General features: G+C 41.7%; 1 protein-coding gene across 4 annotated transcripts in view; it reads left to right on the top strand.

Moving 5' to 3' along the window:
• SPEG (striated muscle enriched protein kinase) overlaps positions 1–22094 on the top strand; it is a 543710-nt gene that overhangs the window by 272332 nt on the left and 249284 nt on the right. For all 4 annotated transcript variants that reach the window (XM_033947131.1, XM_033947130.1, XM_033947129.1 and 1 more), the window contains 4 exons: positions 1495–1618; positions 6055–6227; positions 14260–14372; positions 14451–14619. In XM_033947131.1, the coding sequence (XP_033803022.1) occupies positions 1495–1618; positions 6055–6227; positions 14260–14372; positions 14451–14619 (579 nt within the window). The remainder of the gene's footprint in view (positions 1–1494; positions 1619–6054; positions 6228–14259; positions 14373–14450; positions 14620–22094) is intronic.

Raw genomic sequence — 22094 nt, 5'->3', positions numbered from 1 at the left:
AATGTCGGTCCTCGAGGGCCGCAGTCCAGTCGGGTTTTCAGGAGTTCCCCAATGAATATGCATGAGATCTATGTGCATGCACTGCTTTCAATGCATATTCATTGGGGAAATCCTGAAAACCCGACTGGACTGCGGCCCTCGAGGACCGACATTGGACACCCCTGGTCTAAGGTAATATATCATAAATAGCAGCTGAGCATTAACATTGTCTTTCTGTCGGGTATTATTAGGCTGATAGGGATTTCTTAAAAAGCCATGTCTTTAGATTTTTGCAAAACAGTGTGCATGCTGTGATTGTGCAAATTTTGATGGGAAGACTTTTGCTATTTGGCAGTTGAATGATTTGCAGTGAAATGTCTTGTATTTTATATCTTTCAGAGTTGGAAATGATAGGGTTTAGTTGTTAGAGTTATGTTGATCAGCAAATCTACCCAATAGTTCAGTAAATCTGGGAAAACTATAAGGGATATCACCATATAGCATTTAAAATGCTAAGCAGCATAGTTTAAACTTTTAGCACTATAATAAAAGAGTCCTGAATTATGTTGCTGGCCAGTACAGTCCTTGGGACAGTAATGTGTGACCTAGGTTCTACTTCTAGAGCCTCTAGGACAATAATGGGGCTCCTAGGTTCTATTGCTGACAGGCAGGCCAATCAATCAAAGGAATTGGCTAATTGCCCCAGGGCACCAGTATGCTGTTAGTGCTGCCATTTTAGAGATGCTCCAGACAGCAAGGCCCTGATTCTCCAAAGTGCGTCCCGATTTTAGGCAGCTGTAGGCGTCCTACAGCTGTCTAATCAGCCAATCGGGATGCACGTTTTTTTAAAAAGTGCTCCCCTCGGGATGAATGTTTTTTAAAAAAATGCTCCTCAGGCTAGGCACCTGGGCCAATCAGGCCTTAGGATTAGTGGGGATGGGCGAACCCGCTATGCCTAAGGCCTGATTGGTCCAGGCTTCTAGAGCCTGGGCCAATCGGGCCTTAGATTTAGCGGGGATGGGCCAGGAAGGGGCGGCCCATCTCATTTCCACGAGGCGGGCCCGTCGGCTGGACAGCAGCAAGATCCGTCCAGCCGACCAATATGTAAAGGTTAGTTGGGGGAGGGAGGGGTCGTCGGGTTTCCGGCAGGAGGATTGGGCATCCTCCTGCCGGCGATTACCAGTTTGGGGGGGAGGGGGGTTCCAGGGGGGTTCCGGCAGGAGGATTGGGCATCCTCCTGTTGGCGATGGGACAGGCGGCCGCGACTGCGGCCACTATACATATTGCAGCAGGGAGATTCCTTGCTGCCATAAGTATAGCGGCCGCGTCTAATTTAACCCGATTCTCTAACCGGCATCTGTACCATGGACGCCGGTTACAGAATCGTGGTTTAGTGTAGGACCGATTCTGTATAGGACACCTCTCCTGGGCGTCCTATACAGAATCAGGGCCCAAGTGTTTAGTGTTTTTATTTCTTGTTTATAGTGAAGATTTTACCATTTCTTTCCTTAACAGGTCCTTATCTGGAGGAGGCACCCATCATCTTTGACAAACCAGATTTGGTGTATTTGGTGGCAGATCAGCCAGTTTATATCATTGTGACATTGAACCATGTAGAAGCCAACATCTGCTGGAGAAGGTAACCAAAGTTTTCCTACCTCTCATGAGTTCATTTTCAAAAACTAGCTGAATGGCACAGAGAATCAGATAATATTAGTCAGTTATTTTTATCTGGATTTTCAGTCAAATCTTACAAGCTCGTTTATGGCTGAAAATCTGCCACTCTACATTTAGGACAATTAGGGAGTGAAGTGGAATTTGATGGTGACTCCAGTAACTGAATCCTTGGGAAGTAAGGTCAATGCTGAGCTGACTTCTATGGTCTGTTCTGAAAATTGCAAAAACAGGTCAGGATCAAGCATGCATATTTTATAACACATTTATCTAATATAATAAAACGGTAAGCCGCGCATGCGCACTTCCTATGCGTGCGCCGGTTTTCTGTGAGCTGTAGCGACCCATAGGAAGTGCGCATGCGCGGCTTACGGTCTGGCCTGCTCCCTGCCGTATTGCATTTTTTAGTTGAAAGACGCAGCGGTGGCTACTCTCACGATCCCCGCCTGCGTCAGACTTCCGACGCAGGTGGGGATCATGAGAGGAGCCACCGCCGCGTGTTTCAACTAAAAAAAAAAATACGCCAAGGCGAGCAGGCCAGACCAGACCGGCAAAAGTGAGAGGTAGAAGCCTAATAGCCCCGGCGGCTGTCGGCCACTGCAGCTGTAGACCGCGGTGGCTGTCGGCGGCTGCAGGTGGAGGGCAGACAAAAAATAAAGGAGGTAAGGGTTGCTGCTGGACAGGAGAAGAGGTGCTGATGGATGGGGGGCAAAAAAGGAGGGGGACAAAAAAAGGAAGGGAGGCCTACTGCTGGACAGGGGGAGCAAAAAATAGGTGCTGATGGACAGGGGAAGAGGTGCTGATGGACAGGGGGGCAGAAAAGGAAGGGAAGCCTACTGCTGGACAGGGGGAACAGAAAAGAGGTACTGCTGGACAGGGGAAAAGGTGCTGTTGGACGGGGGAGCAAAACAAGGAAGGGAGGCCTACTGCTGGACAGGGGGAGCAAAAAAGAGGTGCTGCTGGACAGGGGAAGAGGTGCTGATGGACAGGGGGGACAGAAAAAAGAAGGGAGGACTACTGCTCGACAGGGGGAACAGAAAAGAGGTACTGCTGGACAAGGGAAGAGGTGCTGAGGGACAGGGGGGCAGAAAAAGGAAGGGAGGCCTACTGCTGGACAGGGGGAGCAGAAAAGAGGTGCTGCTGGACGGAGGGGGGCAGAAAAAGGAAGAGAGGCCTCCTGCTGGACAGGGGGAGCAGGAAAGAGGTGCTGCTGGACAGGGGGGGAGTTAAAACAAAGGGAGAAGGGCTGCTGCTGGATAAGGGGACCAGTGAAGGGGTGGTGGTGGACACAGGGGAAGAAAAAGGAAGGGAGAATGGACAGGGGGAGCAGGCAAGGGGTGGTGGTGGACAGCCGAGGAAAAAGAAAGACAGAAAGAAAGAAATACAGAAACAGGCTAAGGAGAGAGAGAGAAATAAATAAATATAGACACACACACATATTCTAGCACCCGTTAATGTAACGGGCTTAAAGACTAGTATCATATAATATGAGTACAGGTGCTGTGTAGGAGAGGGAATAACATCTTAAGGTAGAAATTAGAGAGGAAAATGTTGTTAATTAACAATATGGTTGGATTGTTGGCTTAATCATGTATTGGAACAAAAACAGAAGGACAATACTTCACAATCCACACCAAGGACAAACAACAATGGAGATAACAAGAGCCAAGATTGGTATATTCCACAAATTATTTATTTATTTATTCAATTTTCTATACCATTCTTACAAGGGAGCTCAGAATGGTTTACATGAATTTATTCAGGTACTCAAGCATTTTTCCCTGTCTGTCCAATCTATCTAATGTACCTGGGGCAATGGGGGAATTAAGTGATTTGCTCAGGGTCACAAGGAGCAGTGTGGGTTTGAACCAACAACCTTAGGCTGCGGAGGCTGTGGCTTTAACCACCGCGTCACAATCTACCTTGACCCAGTCACCCAACATAGGCTGAGCTTCAGCTACAAAGCCTGCGTCAGGAGTCTAGAAAGAATGGCTCTCTTACACGCTGTGGTAGAGGTTTCTACTGTGGCTCAGAGTGCTAAATGCTCTTAGGAATTCTATGAGCATCAGAGCAGCGTTTAGCGCTCTGGGCCATGGTAGAAACCTCTACCACACCGTAGTAAAAGAGGGCCATTATTTCTAGACCCCTGATGGCTGCACATCTAATACAGTATGCAGTTCTAGTCGCCAAATCTCAAAAAAGATATAGCAGAATTAGAAAAGGTACAGCGAAAACACAGGAAAATATACTGTAATATTGAGCAAGCTCCTGATTGGTAAGGCCCGACTTTAGTACAGGAAGAGGCAGTCGGAGCATACAGTGAGTGATTTCCTTCACTCGCCAATGCTCCGGCTGCCCTCTCCTGTCTCCCCTGCCTAAAAACCGTATTCGCGGTTTTTTGAAATTCGCAGGGGTTCCTGGACCGGACCCCTTGTGAATTTTGGGGGAGTACTGTACTCTATTGTCATTTAAAGATTATATTGTGTGTATATGAAAAACAAATGGAAGAAATTGAATTTCAATTAGTACTATTATTATGGGGGTGGAGTCAGGGGCAGAGCTTGGGCAGGCGTACTCAGTTGATATTTGTTAGACTTAGGGGGTACTTGGCTTGAAGAAGTTGAGAAACTGTAGTCTAGGTCCCCTAACAGATGTCTGGAAAATAGGCTGAAACATTAGAACAGAGTTAAGAAGACCGCAGAAAGGGAAGAATATATTAAAAAGAAAGCCAGTGATGCCACCTCCAGTGGTTGACTGGTGGGAGGGACTATAACAACCACAGTAGAAGCAATCAGCATGTTTGGTGCAGACAGAGTCAGTGATGTCACTTCCAGGGGCTAAAACAGTTGTGTTTGTTGTTAAGGACACTTATCTTATTCCACTCTTCAGTCCAATACATTTTCACATAGGATAGAACATATGAAATGAATATTTTCACAGCATAATTTTGAAATAGTTGTAAGGTATGCAGTTTTCAAAGGGTCACTGCCTAGGTTTTATGTTTTTGAAATTTAGCTCCCTCGCTCTGGAATGCAATGCCATTCCATCTTTGCAATGAAAATTCCTTAAGTAAATTTAAAACTAATCTCGCAACATTTCTCTTTAAAGATGCCTACTGGGGGGGAAGCTTTTAAGAAGCGACATCCCTGTTTCCCTCTCTACCCTTCCTTATTTTCATTTATCATTGTAATTAAAACTTCTCTATCCCCTATCCCTATCCCCTTCCCTATCCCTATTCTAATCAGTCTTAATTCGTTATAGTTATAGGTTTGCCCTCTTTTTATTTTACCCCACCCAAATCACAAATAATATTAGATCTTTTTAATTTTTAACATTGTAAACCGCCCAGATACTTGTGATGGTCGGTATATCAAGCCATGAATAAACTTGAAACTTAGCTAAAAAAATGCATGATTCTTAAGAACATCAACTGCACTAAACTGCTCTATCTGCAGGCAGCTGAGTGAGGTAAATGTAGTGTGACCATATGGCTCCAGAAAAAAAGGGGACGGATTGAGACATCCGGGTTTTACTTCCATTGAAAGCAATGGAAGTAAGGAGAACAGAGTGAGACATCTTGGTTGCTTTCAATGGAAGTAAAACCCGGATGTCTCAATCCGTCCCCTTTTTTCTGGAGCCATATGGTCACACTAACCGTAAATGCCATCTTTGTGTACTGTTTTTTTTTGCCTCTCCTGACATAGCATGCCTCTGGAAATGCCTCTAGAGGCTGGAAGCGGGCTATGTGAGAGAGGGGAAGTCTAATGGTCCATGTTTCCTCAAATCAGAATCTGAACACACTATGTTTCGTCACCGAGATAGCCATGGGGAAGAGGAAGTCTAATACTAGGCTGTGTTTTCTTATCCTTCCTCTAACAGTCTTGATCTTTTCTCACAGAGATGGCCGTATGCTTGAGGTTGGCCACCAAGTGTGAACCAAAGAGAGCAGGGTTTACTACTCACAGGACACTGCTTGAGGCCTTGGGCAAGTCACTTAATCTTCCATTGCCTCAGGTACAAACTTAGATTATGAGCCCTCAGGGTATAGGAAAATACCTACTATACCAGATTGTAACTTGCCTTGAACAGTGTTCCATACTTCCTCAATCAAAGGCTGAAAGCACTTTATTGTGTATCTTTTCCCAGGGACACGTGGGGAAGGGAAGGTCTAGAAGAGACTGTTTTTCCTCAGATAGGCCTCTCTGATAGCACTCTGTGCTTCATCAGTGAAAATCCAATCATGTTCTATCCTATGTCTTTTCTTACAGAGATGGCAAAACTGACAGTGGAGCTTGGGTAGGGAATGGGAAGGTAATAATGGTCTGAATGACCTCACACAGGTCTGATTGTGCTTCCTAATTTGGTGTTTGAGAGTGCTTTGTCTTGAATTTTTGCTCCCAGGGATGGCCATGTCCTGGAGGCTAGCAATGGGAGGTGTGAGATGAGCATGCCTGACGATGACCAGCATTCCTTAAAGCTCTTTAAGGCAGGAGCCAGTGATATTGGAAGGCTGACATGTGAAGCCAGGAATGAGTATGGTCTAGATAGCTGTATTATCAGCCTGGAATTAGCAGGTAAATATATTTCTACTGTTAGAGCATTGTTTTATCTACACGTGTTTTTGAAGGATGGAAAGAAGTGGAGCTTCTTACAGGACAATAAAAATCTTTTTGAAAACTGAACTATATATCTCCCTCGTCTGTGTGTTTGAGACACGGTGTCCCTATACAGAATCCATGGTAAGTTCTTCCCTAATATATTATGCTAGTATATCATTTGCCATTTATTATGTTTGTTTGCCAGGAAAATCCACACAGTTTACAATATAATTAGAAACTGCCACAGAGGAAAAAATTCACATAACTTTTTTCAGGTATATCAAAAGCAGAAAACCTGTGAAGGAATCTGTGGGACCTTTAGATGATGAAGGAGCAAACCGGACACTCAGAGAGGATAAAGCCAGAGCAGAAAGACTGGATAAATTATTTGCTTTACGGAAGAACATAGAAACATGATGGCAGATAAAGGCCAAATGGCCCATCCAGTCTGCCCATCCGCAGTAACCATTATCAAGTTTCAAGTTTCAAGTTTATTAGGTTTTAATATACCGACCATCAAATAAATATCTGGCCGGTGTACAGTACAATAAAAATATAAATAAATAAGGAAGGGGAGTTAATATATCCAATATTTAGAGGTACAAACAGTGCATATTAAAACATGAACTAGACAAACTTGATTGTGAGGGAAGAGGTTTATGGAAGGGTAAAGTTACAATGTTGAGAGAAAAGGGAGAAAGAGGGGATGGGAAGAAAACATTTGGGTGGGGAAAAGTCTTTGAAATAAATTTTGAAGTTAAATAATTGAAAATAACTGAGGAATAGATACTAAACTGAAATAAATGCATCACGGAATAGAAAAGTCTTTAGGCCTATCTTAAATTTATCTAGTTGTTGTTCGTCACGAAGAGGTTGTGGTAAAGAGTTCCATAGCATTGGAGCAGTGACAGAGAAATTTATTTTCCGTGTGTAATAATAATTTTTAATAGAGGGGATCAGAAGAAGATTCTGATTTGTAGATCTCAGAGTACGAGATGAACATTGGGGGATGAGAAGTTTATGTAGAAATGAAGGCAGATGAGAGGATTTTATTTTGAAGGTCAAGAGAATAATTTTATATGTAATTCGGTGGGCCACAGGAAGCCAGTGGGCATCTTTCAGAATTGGAGTGACGTGATCATATTTACCTAGTTTATAAATGAATTTTATTGCTGTATTTTGAATCAATTGAAGACGTCGGATTTCTTTTTGTGGAAGACCGTTAAAAAGGGAATTACAATAGTCTAGGTGAGAAATGATCAAAGAATGAACCAGGATGGTAATTGATTCGGTCTGTAGGATTGAAGTCAGTGAACGAATGATACGGAGTTTATAGAAACAAGTTTTAATTATAGAACTGATGTGATCGTGGAATGATAAATCTTTATCAATAATAACCCCTAAAAGTTTTATTTTTGTTTCCATTTGGATTGGAACTGATTTAATAGCTATTTTTTCCGGTAAGGATTCGGTATTTTTGGTTGAGAATAAGAGTCCACGGGATTTGTTAACATTGAGGGAAAGTTTGTTAGAGTAGAGCCAGTCGTTTATGGAATCCAGTTTATTGTTAATATCTTTTATGTCAGAAGTATTAGAAGTGTCGATTGGATGAAGGAGTTGAATGTCATCTGCATAGGCGAAGATCGTAAATCCAATAGATTGTGCTAAAGTTAGAAGTGGAGATAGAAAGATATTAAATAGTAAAGGTGATAGAATGGAACCTTGAGGAACACCATAGATTTGAGCTAAAGAAATAGAAATTTCGTTCATTGCCTGAACTTTAAAACTGCGTTCTGTGAAGTAGGACTTGAACCATGAAAGTGCAGATCCAGTGATACCGCAGTCTTTGAGTCTATTTAGAAGGAGAGAATGGTCGATGGTATCAAAGGCTGCTGAGAGGTCGAGAGATATAAGAAGGACGGATTTTTGGTGTTCATGATAATAGTGTATAGTTGATATGAGGCCTAGCAGTGACAGTTCCGTTGAATGAGATGAGCGAAAACCGGTTTGACAGGGATGTAAGGCGTGAGTTTTTTCGATGAATTCTGACAGTTGAGTGTGGACAATTTTTTCCGTTAATTTCGATAATAGTGGAAGATTAGCAATTATCTCTTCCTCTCTCTCAAAGATCCCACATGCCTATCCCAGACTTTCTTGAATTCAGACACAGTCTCTGTCTCCACCACTTCTACCGGGAGACTGTTCCACACATCTACCACCCTTTCTGTAAAAAAGTATTTCCTTAGATTACTCCTGAGTTTATCACCTCTTAACTTCATCCTGTGCCCTCTCATTCCAGAGCTTCCTTTCAAATGAGACTCAACTCATGCGCATTTACATTATGTAGGTATTTAAAGGTCTCTATCATATCTCCCCTTTCTTGCCTTTCCTCCAAAGTATACAGATTAAGATCTTAAAGTCTGTACCCATATACCATATGATGAGGACCACACACCATTTTAGTAGCCTTCCTCTGAACTGACTCCATCCTTTTCACATCTTTTTGAAGGTGCGGCCTCCAGAATTGTACACAATGTTTTAAATGAGGTCTCACCAAAGTCTTATACAGGGGCATCAATACCTCCTTTTTCCTATTGGCCATACCTCTTCCTATGCACCCTAGCATCCTTCTAGCTTTCGCCGTCTCCCTTTCAACCTATTTGGCCACCTTAAGATCATCACATACAATCATACCCAAGTCCCACTCTTCTGTTATGCACATAAGTTCTTTACCCCCCTAAACAGTACCGTTCTCTTGGGTTTTGGTAGCCCAAATACATGACCATGCAGTTCTTAGCATTAAATTTTAGACTATTCTTTGAGCTTTGCCAGGTCTTTCTTAATGTCATTCAAACCATCATGTCTACTCTATTGCAGATTTTGGTATCATCCACAAAGAGGCAATTCTTACCCGACAGCCCTTCAGCAATATTGTTTCTAAAAATGTTAAAAAGAACTGGTAAATCTTACCCAACAGCCCTTCAATAATATTGTTTATAAAAATGTGAAAAAGAACTGGCCTAAGAACAGAACCTTGAGGCACACCACTGGTAACATCTCTTTCTTCAGAGTGATCTTCATTGATCACTACACTCTGTCATCTTCCACTCAACCAGTTCCTGACCCAGCCTGTTACTTTGGATCCTTTCCCTCCATCCTTGTTAGGAGTTCCTAAATACTTCTGTTCATCCTCTCTATGATCTATAATATCCTTAACACAAGCCCGATACCTCAAGGCAGTTATCTGGGTTGTCTTAAGCGACCAACTCTCAAAGCTTTTTTGGTCAAGAATTACAGGTCAATCTTCAATCTCTCATTTCCCTCAACATTGACCGAGAAGGTGTCTTTCTCCTAGGTTCTTCAGTATGTTGAAACTTCTAATACTCTCCATCCTTGAAAATCTGGCTTTAGACCTGGTCATTTGACAGAAACAATAATTACTGCTCTCCTTAATGACTTTCATGCTACTTTTTATCAAGGTAATGAGGTTCTGTTGGTTTTCTTGGACTTAACTGTGGCCTATGATTTCATAAACTGCTTTCCTCTTCTCTGAAGGCTTTCAGAAATTGGAATCTTTACAACAGTTCAATGGTAGCTTGGATCTTATGTCTCTGATAGAACCTTTTCAGTGGTAATTTCTTTCTCTCAGTCCTCCCCACATACTTTCACTTGTGGTGGTCCCTAAGGATCAGTCCTTGCCCTTTTACTCTTTAATATTTAGATCAGTCCTCTTCCTTGATTCAGGGGTACTCCATTTCTATGGAGATGATATACTATTTGTTTCAGTTCAAGATCCTTATAACACTGGCCTGTCCAATTTACAGTATTGTCTCAATTCCATTGAAAACTGGTTGACTTCTCATCACTTATTGCTTAACCCCCTCAAAATCCATTACCTCTTGAATAACAGGTCACCCACAGTTACCCCACTTTGCATGGTTCTCCTTTAACACTAGTGGACTCATGTAAATATTTAGGAATCATTATAGACTCTCAAATGTTTTTCCAATCTAGTTTTCTTACTCTGCCACACTACTGTACTCTAGTATGGATCGTTCAGGTGTTTATCTGCTGTCATCTACTATGTTAGTAGCTTTCAGGCTAGACTATTGCAACATTATCTATTCAGGATTCCCTTCTTCTGTTATTTTTTATTGGGATTTATTAACCTCCTTTATGAAGAGATTCACCCAAGGTGGTGCACAGCAAGTACAGTTCACCATAAATATACTATTTTGTTAACAGCATAAATACAGAAAAAAAGATTAAATATAAAACATAAATACAATGAGGTAAACTCAAAAAAATAAAAGATTACAGTCAGTCAAGAATATGTTCCATTAGATTCTTTACACAAATACATGGTTGTGACTATGTTAACCTTCTCTATGTATGTCACCATTAATTACTCATTCAACACAGGATTATGATCTTAACTCGTAAGGTTCTTTATAGAGCATCTCCATCATGTTTGCTCTTTTTAATATCTCTTTACACTCCATCTTGTGCCTTACATTCTTTTGCTTGACACCATCTTACTATCCTCCCAATTTTTTGTTCCCATCTTGAATCTATCAGACATTGTGTATTCTTTTGTGTCACCTTTCATCTATGGAACTCATGCCCTGCTTCCTTCTATTCCAAGTAATCTTAGAAGTTTGTCGTTTCCGGACTTTTCAGTATGCTAGTTGCTCTCTCAAATAGCACCCCTTTCTCCTTCCCCTTTTCCTCACTCAATCTTCTCTGTTAGCCCCTCATATTACCTTCCTACCTTGTTGGCCTTTCCTATGATTTTATGGAGTTCTGTTCTCTTTTTGCTTTTATATTGTTTGTAAATCGCTTTGATTTGTTGAGAAAGGTGGTATACCAAGAACTTAAGCATAAACATTTTATTTATTTATTTTTATTTATTTATTTAGATTTTTATCCCGTCCTCCCAGTAGCTCAGAATGGTCTAACAAGTGAACATACACAATGGAGCGAAATTAGACATATAAGATATACAATAGGTTTAAATATTTGGGCATACAAGACTGGCATACATTTATGCTGGATTGGGGGTTGGGGAGGGAGGGTCCTGCTGGGGGATCTTTATGTTAGATTTTATATTAGGGAAGGAGAGATCATTTCATTATGTCGGATTAGGGGGGTTGAGGGAGGACGTGATCTGTGCAAAGGGGGTCTTTATGACAAAACAGGGGATTTGAGAAGAGAGGATTCTGGAATGGGGGTTTAGAGGGAGGGCAAATTATGTATGAGACTTTCTCTATGTCAGGTTTGGGGGAGGGGTGTTAGAGGACTGAGGGATCGGTAGAGGGATGCTGTTGTGTTGGATTGGGGAGGGAAGGTTGGAGGGCCTGCACCTAAGCTGCTTTAAGGCATCTCATGTGACAGACCCCTTTCTCTGGATGGACAATTAGGCAAAGTTAGGACTGCTTTTTGTGCTGTCCTATTGCTATGTTTAAACTAAACTAAGCCTTAAGTTTATATACCGCATCATCTCCATGGAAGTGGAGCTCGACACGGTTTACAATGTTTAAAAATATAGGAAGAGAGAGGAGAGAGATTTACAAGACCATGTGAATAGAGGAGGATGTTGACAGGGGAAGAGATGTTAGATGTTAGAGAAAAGCCAGGTTTTCAGTTTTTTTTCGGAATAGTGGAGGGAGCCCAGGTTCCGCAGCGGAATAGTGAGATCATTCCAAAGGCCTGTGATTTTGGAGAGAAGGGATTTTCCCAGTTTGCCAGCGTGGAGGATGCCATGTAGAGAGGGGAAGGATAGTTTATATCTGTGAGCGGATCTGGTGGTAGCAGGCGTATAGACGAGGAAGGATAGAGGGATTAGGGGCGGAAGGATGCCGTGAATGATCTTGAAGGCCAGGAAGGAGCATTTGAAATGAATTCTGGAAAGTACTGGGAGCCAGTGGAGATTGGTAAGTAGAGGGGAGACATGATCAAATTTGCGTTTAGCAAAAATCAGCTTGGCTGCAGTATTCTGGATAAGTTGGAGTCTGCGAAGACTTTTTTTTGTTAGGCATAAATAAATGGCGTTACAGTAATTGAGTTTGGATAGGATGATGGATTGTACAAGGACGGTGAAATGTTGTTGGTGAAAATAGGATCTTACTTTCCTCAGCATGTGGAGGCTGAAAAAGCATGATTTTGCCAGGGAATTCAGGTGATCGTTGAGGGAGAGGGAGGAATCGATATGCCGAGGACCTTGCTTGAGAATTCAAGATGCAGAGCAGGGCCTGTGGGCAGTGTGAAGAGGGTGGGCAAGTGTAATAATTTTGGGCCGAGCCAGAGTAATTTTGTTTTTGATTCATTTAATTTCATCTGTACAGAGAGGGACCAGGCGTGAAGTCTCATTATGCATGAAGTGATATTCTCTTGGAGGTTTGTGAGGTTCTGGTCTGTTTCTAGGAGGATAAGTATGTCATCTGCGTATGTGTATATTGTTTCAAGGGGGTTAATTTGAGGAGCTTCAGGGAGGTCATGTACATGTTGAAGAGAATAGGGGATGGGGGGAGTCTTGTGGGACACCACAGGATGGTGACCACGGAGCAGAATTGGAGCCGTTTGTGTTGACAATGTAGGAACGTGCGCGAAGGAAGTTTGAGAACCACTTTCGGACAAAGGAGTCTATTCCTATCTCAGAAAGTTGGTAGATTAATATGTCATGGTGCACGACGTCGAAATCCGCGGAGAGATCGAACTGTAGAAGAACAGCAAATTTGTTTCGAGCGTGTAATTGTTGCACCTTTGAAATTAAGGAGACTAGGAGGGACTCGGTGCTGAAATTGGGTCTAAATCCGTATTGGTAGTGTTGGAGAATGGAGAATCTTTCTAGGTAAGAGGAAAGCTGAGTAGCGACTATGGTCTCTAGAAGTTTTGTTAAAAGAGGGATGTTTGCTATGGGGCAGTAGTTCGATGGTAAGGAAGGGTCGAGATCGGCTTTCTTTAGAAGAGGGGATAAGGCAATGTGTCCCATTTCTGTGGAGAACAGGCCCGATAGTAAAACTTTATTTATAAGGTTGGTAAGGGAAGAGATGGCCTGTACAGGGATGTTTTCATAAAGGTAGGATGGGAAAGGGTCTAAGATGCACTTGCAGGATTTAAGTTTGAAGCAGATTTACCTATCCAGATCCCGGTGAAAATCAGCTAATACCTGGATAAATGTCGACTCTGACCTTGGACCACCCCAACAAACAATCAAAACAATCCCCTCCCTCACTAGAACTTCCCCCCTGTAATCTCCTTTTCTTTCTCTCAAGAAGCTCCCTTCACGTATTAGGTATTCTCTACCCAGAGAACCCCAATTAATATGTTAGTACTAAAGTATTCAGATATTCATTACCCTTAGAACTCCAATTAGAACGTAAGTTTCCCATTTAGATTATTGTAAAGTATTTAGACTCATTGTATGGTATTGTACTTAGACTTATTGTATTCTATTGTATTGTATGGTATTCAGACTCATCGTATTGTATTGTATTGTACTGTATTCAGACCCATTGTATTGTATTGTATGCAGAATTATTGTATTGCATTAAGACCTCTTTTTATTCGCTGAATGTCCAGCCTTCTTACAATGTTAACCGCCTAGAAGTCGCCTGACTATGGCGGTATAGAAAAATAAAGTTATTATTATTATTATTATAACAATAGCTGGTTTGAGTTTAACCATTTAGAGGCGATATTTAGCAGTGCATTTTCATACTTTCTGAGGGCCCACGTAATACCAGTTAAGTACCTAGGAGGCTCTCATACCCATTAACTGGCTTTCATTATTGACCCCTTATGTGTCTGAGACTGCTGCCATTGAGCATGTATTTTCTAATTAAAACTGCTGTAAACCACATTGAGCGGTCCTTTAATGACTCAGAAATCCAAAAGATTACATTATGATTAGATTAGATAATGGATTTATTTGCTTCTTGATGCATTGTGCAAATGATCTTTTGTCCATATCAATTTTAAAGCCTTCTTTTTATCTTTCTGTCACTAGAGACCCCCTACTTTGAATCCATTATGGAGGATATTGACATTCAGATCAGCGAGACAGTGCGCTTTGCTGTGGTGGTGGAAGGGAAGCCGCTCCCTGACATCTTGTGGTACAAAGTAAGTTTCTGACATCTTTTGAGTGACCATAAAAGGTTGCTCTTTCCTTGTAAAAATGCCTATTTGTTTTCTATTAAGGATGAAGCTTTACTGGCAGAGAGCAGCCACTTCACATTTGTCTATGATGACAATGAGTGCTCCCTTGTAATCCTGAACACTACTGAGGAGGACAGTGGGGTTTATACCTGCATTGCTAAAAACTTGGCAGGAGAGGTCTCCTGCAAAGCAGAGTTGATGGTGCGATCGGGTAAGCAGATAGCCACATCCTTAACATCCTTGCAGATCGATGAGGTTTAACAAATTTCAGAAAAGCTATACATCGGCAGCGAGCTACAAAAATTAATCTTCACAGAAACTGTGCATATAAATAATCTTACAAAAACTTCGCCAATAGATAAGTTTTTAACAATTTCCTCAAATTCATATAAGAAGTAGAAATGGAAAGTCACCGGCGAAGGACAGAATCCCAAATAGTGCTTGAAATGACAGCAGTGAATTGTGATATCTTTTGTACTGGCAGTCCTTGGTCAATGGAAAGTCAAATAATGCTGAAATACATGAGGAACTTCTAGAAGAAATTTAAAATGTTCTATCAGACCATATAAAGCCTTATAACACAAACATCCTAACTTGAAAAACATTCTGGCCTCAACAGGGAGCCAGTGTAGTTCTCTGTAATAAGGTGTTATATTATCTGTCTTTTTCAGTCTAAAAATCAGACAAACTGCTGTGTTTTGTATCAAATTAAGTCGGTAAAGATTTTTTTTTCCAAATTCATTTTTATTGGTAGAGAAAAACCAAAAACGAACAGTATATCAAGAAGGCAAACAATACCAGGTAACCTTATCAAAGGCCTTTTCCATGTCTAAACTAGCAAGGATATCATCCCCAGCTGTACCACGATCCTCCCTTAACGCCACCAAAGCCTTCAGAATGTTAGAAGAGGAAAAGCAACCGGGCACAAAGCCCACCAGATACGTATATATCAGGGATGGAATTACCTTTGCTAATTGGCAGGTGAGAATCACAGTCAAGAGCTTCATATGCTGATTGAGCGAAGATATGGGCTGATATGAACCCACTAGCTCCGGGTCCTGGCCGGGCTTGGGCAGAACCATTATATGCACATGGTTTTGTTCCGGATGAAACACCCCCCTCCTCCTTCAGCAATTCCGCAAACATTGCAGCCATGGCAGTGTTCACTTGTCCGGACAAAAGTTTATAAAACTCAGGCCCCATGCCATCCGGCCTTGGGGCTTTGGCCAACTTTAGCCGTCTAATGGCCTGTTGATGCCGTGATGGGGGCATTGAGGAATTGCAATTGTGAGGCAGAAACGCGTGGTAATTTCAGGTGTTGAAAAAATTTATCCCTATGTGCAACATCAAAGGGACCCGCACTATACAAGTCTCTATAAAATCGCACAAACTGATCTTGTATGCCCTTCTTAGAGGAATGAGTAATCTGGCCCCCCTCCTTAATGTGAGACACCCGAGCCAGTTTCCAAGTGGGTCTCACTAGGTTGACCAGAAGTTTCCCGGCCTTAGCTCTCCACATATGAAGCCTGTATTTATACACCTGAATATGGGTCAGCGCCCGTTCTGTGAGTATACTATCAATCAATATACTCGTTCCGAACTGCATCAGAGGCAGAGCGGACCTGCAGCCTCCGACAGGTATGCAATCGTGTAGTAAGGGGGCCCAGTTCTAAATCCTGCTGTTTACACTTCCGTACAGTATATTCAATGACCCGACCCCACAGATAAGTCTTGGCTGCCTCCTGAAAAGCAACATCTGATACATTAGTCTTGTAGTAATCCTGCCAGGCCTCCGCCAGGTAGCAACAATATTTCCGATCAAGGTATAATGTGGGGTTCAGCTTCCAGGTTCTATCTTTCCTCTCCGCCTGCCAACTAATAGTCACTGTGACCGCAGAGTAATCTGCAAATGAGACATCCAAAATATAGGAGCGCAACACCTGTCCTATCCTAGCGTTTTTGTAGTTATAGTTAGTTTATTTGAAATACCGCTTTTCTTAACAATTGTTGTCAAATCAAGGCGGTTGACAAAGTTAAAAACGGGTTCAAAATAATAAAAACTACAAAAAACAGAAAGGAGGAAATACAGACAAACTTTAAAATAAGTAACACTAAGACCCTGATTCTGCAAAATGCGTCTAATGTTAGGTGCCTAAGTTAGGCGACCTTTGCAGAATGGCGCTCAGCAGAGTTCAGTGTCTAACTTTTTAGGCGTCCTTTAGAGATAAGCTTTAGATGTCCAAACAGTGTTCTTAATATTACAATATTTTATTATTATGATGGTGATTTTATGATGTTTTTCATTATAATTGTAATACTAGGAGTTGGATCTGTTTAATGCTTTTATTTATTTCTCTTCCATCAGACAGAGTAACTGGAATTCAAACCAGCAACATTAGGATAGAAGAGTATAGTTTAACCAGTGTACTACAGAGTGAGCTAGCAAGCTGCAGAGCAATTGTATAGGCATTGTAAGGAAGTCTACTTTGGAGCACAGTTTAGGCTTCAGATAGACCTGAGTTCTATGGACGGAACTTAGACACTCTTTGTACATTCTTTCGGAACTTAGGCACAGTTTGGATGTCCTTAATGTGATCTGCTATATAGCTCTCTAGGGTTTTATTTCTGCTTTATTAAGCTCAAAATACATTTAATAAGGTACCACATAAACGGGGCACATCAAAACAGATATTCTGCATGCAAAACCTTCTATGGAGACAAACGCCACCCTCTCCAACTTCCAATCGGGCTTCAGAAAACACCACAGCACAGAAACTGTGCTTTTGGACATCCTAGATGACTGCTGGAAAATCCTAGATGATGGAAATGATGCATTGCTGGTACTATTAGACCTCAGTGCCGCCTTCGACACCATAGACCACTCTCTCCTCTTGTCCAGGCTAAAGTCCATTGGAATCCGTGACAATGCACTTCAATGGTTCTCTTCATTCCTGAACGACAGATTGCAGAGAGTCCTACTAGGAAAATCCTTATCTGAACCCAAACCACTCCACTATGGAGTGCCTCAGGGAGCTTTACTTTCACCTCTCCTCTTCAACCTCTATGTCAAACCAGTACTGGACATAGCGGGTAAACATCGCATCAGAATCCACTCCTTCGCTGACGACCTACAACTCTATCTTCCCCTAGGCCGTCACTGAGACACACAAATCAAATATCTCCAGTCTTGCTTAACTGAAATAAAGTCTTGGATGACCGTAAACAAATTACAGTTAAATGAATCCAAGACAGAACTTCTCTGGATCCACAAAGATTTATGCGTATACCCCCGTCCGTCCTTTTTCTGGGCCACAAACACCCTTACACCCAAAGACAACGTCCGCAGCCTAGGAGTAACTCTTGACTCTAATTTATCAATGACAGATCACGTATCCAAACTAGTATCATCCTCCTTCTACTACCTCCGCCAGCTAAAAACCATACGTGCCTACTTCTCAGAATCTGAATTTGCCCGACTTTTGTTCTATCCCATATAGACTATTGTAACGCTCTACTAGTAGGCCTGCCTACCAAAACTCTCTCCCGCCTCCAAAGGGTGCAAAACGCTGCAATCCGCCTTCTGAAAAACCTAGGCATCCGCGACCATGTTACCCCTGCATTAGCTTCCATGCACTGGCTGCCCATTCAAAAACGCTGCACCTTCAAGGCCCTGCTCCTCGCTTTCAAAACCTTCCATGAAACGATTCTGTACTACATGAAAACTAAACTACAAATCTACTTCCCAAAACGACCACTGAGGTCCCAAGGAGAAAAACGACTGACCATACCTTCTGGCCGCTCCCTCAAAACTGAAACTGCCCGCAAATGCTCCTACTCACATTTCATACCCAAACTTTGGCACACAATCCCTCCATCTGTCAGATCACTAGATGGACTCTGGAACTTCAGGAAGGAACCTTCCTCTTTACTAACCCAGCGCCTTAAAGTCATTCACCCTGAAATGCCACCCAGTCAACGCACTATGTCACTTAATCTCACCAGATGCTACTTAGTACATATGTTTTATTGTCATGTCTATATTGTAATTTATGTAAAATGTCATCTCTGCTCTGTCTGGATTATTATGGATGTACTTTGTAACCCATTCTGGGCTCTTTTGGGAGGACGGGCTAAAAATCAAATAAATAAATAAATATTTTTATGGACAAACAGCAATGTTATTTGCTAATTAGAGGAAAAGATCCATTAACTGAAGCACAGCACATGAAAAACATAGCTTTAGTTTTCTTGTTAAAAAGCTACCCTTTTTTCTGACTAAACAGTGCTCTAATCAGCTCATTCTTGAAAGCAAAGAAAGCACATGACAAAAATATATAGATTGAATGCATAACTTCATTTGCAAAAGCTTAAAAACAGATACAGATCTTAGCATGGCTTCTACTTCATTGCAAATGGAGGTTTGCAGCTGCACAATGGTGACCTCATTGTGAGATCATCAAGGTGCACCTACAAGGTAGAATGCCACAATTAAAATACGTGCTGGGGAGCTGGTTGGGATTTGAACCCATGACCTCTGGAAGAGGAGCACAGGGCTTATACTTATTGAGCTATAGTAGTTTCCAGGCAGGTGTCTCTGACTGCCCTGTGATATGATAAATGAGCAGATCTCTAAGCTATCATATCACTGGGCAGTCAGGGATGGAAGCAATAGGTCTATAATTTGAAACGGAAGTGATAGATTCTTTCTGGTTTTTAATAATTGGAATAATTATTATATGTCCCCAGTTTGTTGGAAATTCTCCATTATCTTACATATAACCTAACCACTCAAGGAGATTTTTCTGGAAAGATATTGGAGGCACACTTAAAATTGTGGGGGAGCAAGTCTCTAAAGAACAGTAATAATAATAATAATAACTTTATTTTTATATACCGCCAACTATCTTGCGACTTCTAGGCGGTTTACAATAAAGAGAAGTGGTTTACAATATAGAGAAACTGTAGTTACAATATAGATAAACTGTAGTTACAATAAAGAGAGACTGTACATACAGCGGATTAAAGGGTATAACATTGTACATCTGGTAGTTCCAACATTAATAAATATTAACAGCAGTTTGTGTGCCGTGCTGCTTACACATGATTAGAAATGTTCCTTAAATTGAATATAGTGTTCATGGTTGGTGATTGGGTTGGGGTTTATAATTTAATGATTTGGGTATGTTGTGGTATTATAAAGGGGGCTGATGTTCTGGTTCGTTATCTAAGTATTTCAAGAACAGGTATGTTTTTAGGTGTTTCCTAAATTCACCATAGTTGGTTGTATGTGCAATTAGTTTTTCTAAGTCTTTGCCCCATGTGGCTGCTTGGTACGATAACAGTTGTTGATGGTATCTCTTATATTTACACCCTCTAGCCGGTGGGGAGACAAATTTCAGGTGTGTTTTTCTTTCATGTCTGTTGGTTGGGAATGAGAAGAGGTCTGTGATGTATTTAGGGGCTAGACCGTTTAATACCTTGAAACAGAGACATCCTAGCTTGAACTTCGTGCGTGCCTTCATCGGCAGCCAGTGTAGGAGTCTGTAGGAAGGGGTTATGTGGTCGTACTTCTTCAACCCAAAAATCATCCTGACTGCTGCGTTTTGTATGAGTTGTAGTCTTTGCATTTGCTTCTGGGGGATTGTCAGATGGGTGATGTTGCAATAATCCAGGTGGCTTAGTATAAGGGATTGTACTAGAATTCTGAAGGCTGAAGTGTGGAAGTAAGCCTTAATAGACCTAAGTTTCCAGAGGGTGAAAAACCCTTTTTTGATTAGGGAGTCTATATGGTCTTTCATGGTTAGACCTTGGTCCAGCATTACTCCCAGGATCTTCATCGTTGGTTGAATAGGGTAGTTAAGATTGTTAATGTGTAGTGATTTTGTCGTGTTATGTGCCTGTGGCGAGGCTATAAAGAATTTAGTTTTCTCTGAATTGAGCTTCAGTTTGAAGTCTGTGGTCCATTGTTCCATCATGTTTAGTGCTTCAGTTGCTGTTGGGGTGATTTCGGAGGGCGATGTATTAAACGGGATAATGATTGTGAAGTCGTCTGCATAACTAAATACTTTTACACCTCGCTGTGTCAGCTGCGTACCCAGTGAAGCTATGTAGACGTTGAAGAGTAGTGGGGATAGTGGGGACCCCTGTGGAACGCCTGATGGATTTCTCCATATTTTGGAGAGGTTACAATTGGAGCGCACTTGATAGGTGCGGGTCGTAAGGAATCCTCGAAACCAGTCCAGCACCTCGCCTCCGATGCCGATTGCATCTAGGCATTGTAGTAATTTTTTTCGTGGTCTACCAAGTCGAAGGCCGAGCTCATGTCGAATTGCATGACTAAGGCTTTGTGGCCTTTGCTGAATAGGTTGCGTATGTAATCTAGGATCGCTGCAATCACCGTCTCCGTGCTAAACAGCGGTCTGAAGCCTGATTGGGTTTCATGTAACAGCGAGAACTTATCTAGGTAGTTCATCAGTTGGATTTGTACTAAACCTTCCATTATTTTTACGAAAAATGGGATGGATGCTACTGGTCTATAGTTAGTTGCTGATGTTAGAGGTAGTTTGTGATTTTTTGGAATTGGGGTGATTATGATGTGACCATTTTTTGATGGGAATTTTCCGTTTTTGAAATTGTTAGATATGTGAGTCCATAGTGTTATTTTAAAGTCTAATGGGGCTGCTTTCATTATGTTGGGAGGACAGGGGTCTAGGATGCAGTTTGATTTAGTGTATTTGTGATAGAGTTTTGTGAAGTTATTCCATTCTGGGTCCTGAAAGGAGTTCCAAAACATGTCAACTGGTGTTTCATTTTCATGTAGGTTGGCTATTTGCTGTTCATCTGTGTTGTTTGTTGGGCAGTTGTTCCTTAGGTTCACAATTTTTGAGTCAAAGTGTTGTGCTAGATCGTCTGCTGTTGGGAGTTTGTTGTCGAGCGTGGATCGTCTGTGGCGTGTGGTGTCGAATAGATTTTTAACTAGATTGAACAATTCGTGAGTGTTAATTCCTTTTGGACTTGTGTTGGATATTTGTATTATGGATGAGTAGAATGTTTTCCTTTTTTCTTTTATCAGTTGTTTATATTCTTTTACGTTTGATCTCCAATTGTTCCTGTCAGTCTTATCGTTTGATTTTTTCCAGATCCGTTCTAGTCTTCGTGTTGATTGTTTCATTATTAGTAATTCCGAGTCGAACCAGTTATTGTATTTGTTTGATCGGTTTGTTCTGTTTCGTTTAGGGGCTATTTTGTCTAGGATGGTTGTGCTTGTTTTTGACCATTGTTCCCAGAATTCACCCTCTTCGTTTGTCTCCTCGAGCGCTTCATAGTGTGCCCAGTATTCTTCTGGGTTGATGTGGCCCCTTGTAAGATGTTCTTTTCTTATCTTTGGGTGAGGTTTTTCTTTTGGTTGGTTCCAGTTTAAATTGAAGTAATAGGTGAAATGGTCGGACCAGATGTCATGGTTCCAGATGCCGTTCGATATGGAAATAGCGGGGTTTGGGATTTCTTTTGAGGACATAGCTACCAAATCTAGCTGGTGACCTTTTTCATGGGTTTGTGTGGGTGAAGGGAGAATGTAGTTGAGTGAGGATAGGAAGTGTTTAAGCTCGTTTGCGTCAGGGTTGTCCTCATTCTCTAAGTGTAGGTTTACGTCTCCTGCTATAATATTATAGGATGGAGTGATTGAGT

This window comes from Geotrypetes seraphini, chromosome 5 (genome assembly GCF_902459505.1).
Source record: "Geotrypetes seraphini chromosome 5, aGeoSer1.1, whole genome shotgun sequence".
In the NCBI taxonomy this organism is placed as follows: Eukaryota; Metazoa; Chordata; class Amphibia; order Gymnophiona; family Dermophiidae; genus Geotrypetes; species Geotrypetes seraphini.
This window is presented reverse-complemented; position numbering and strand designations above follow the sequence as displayed.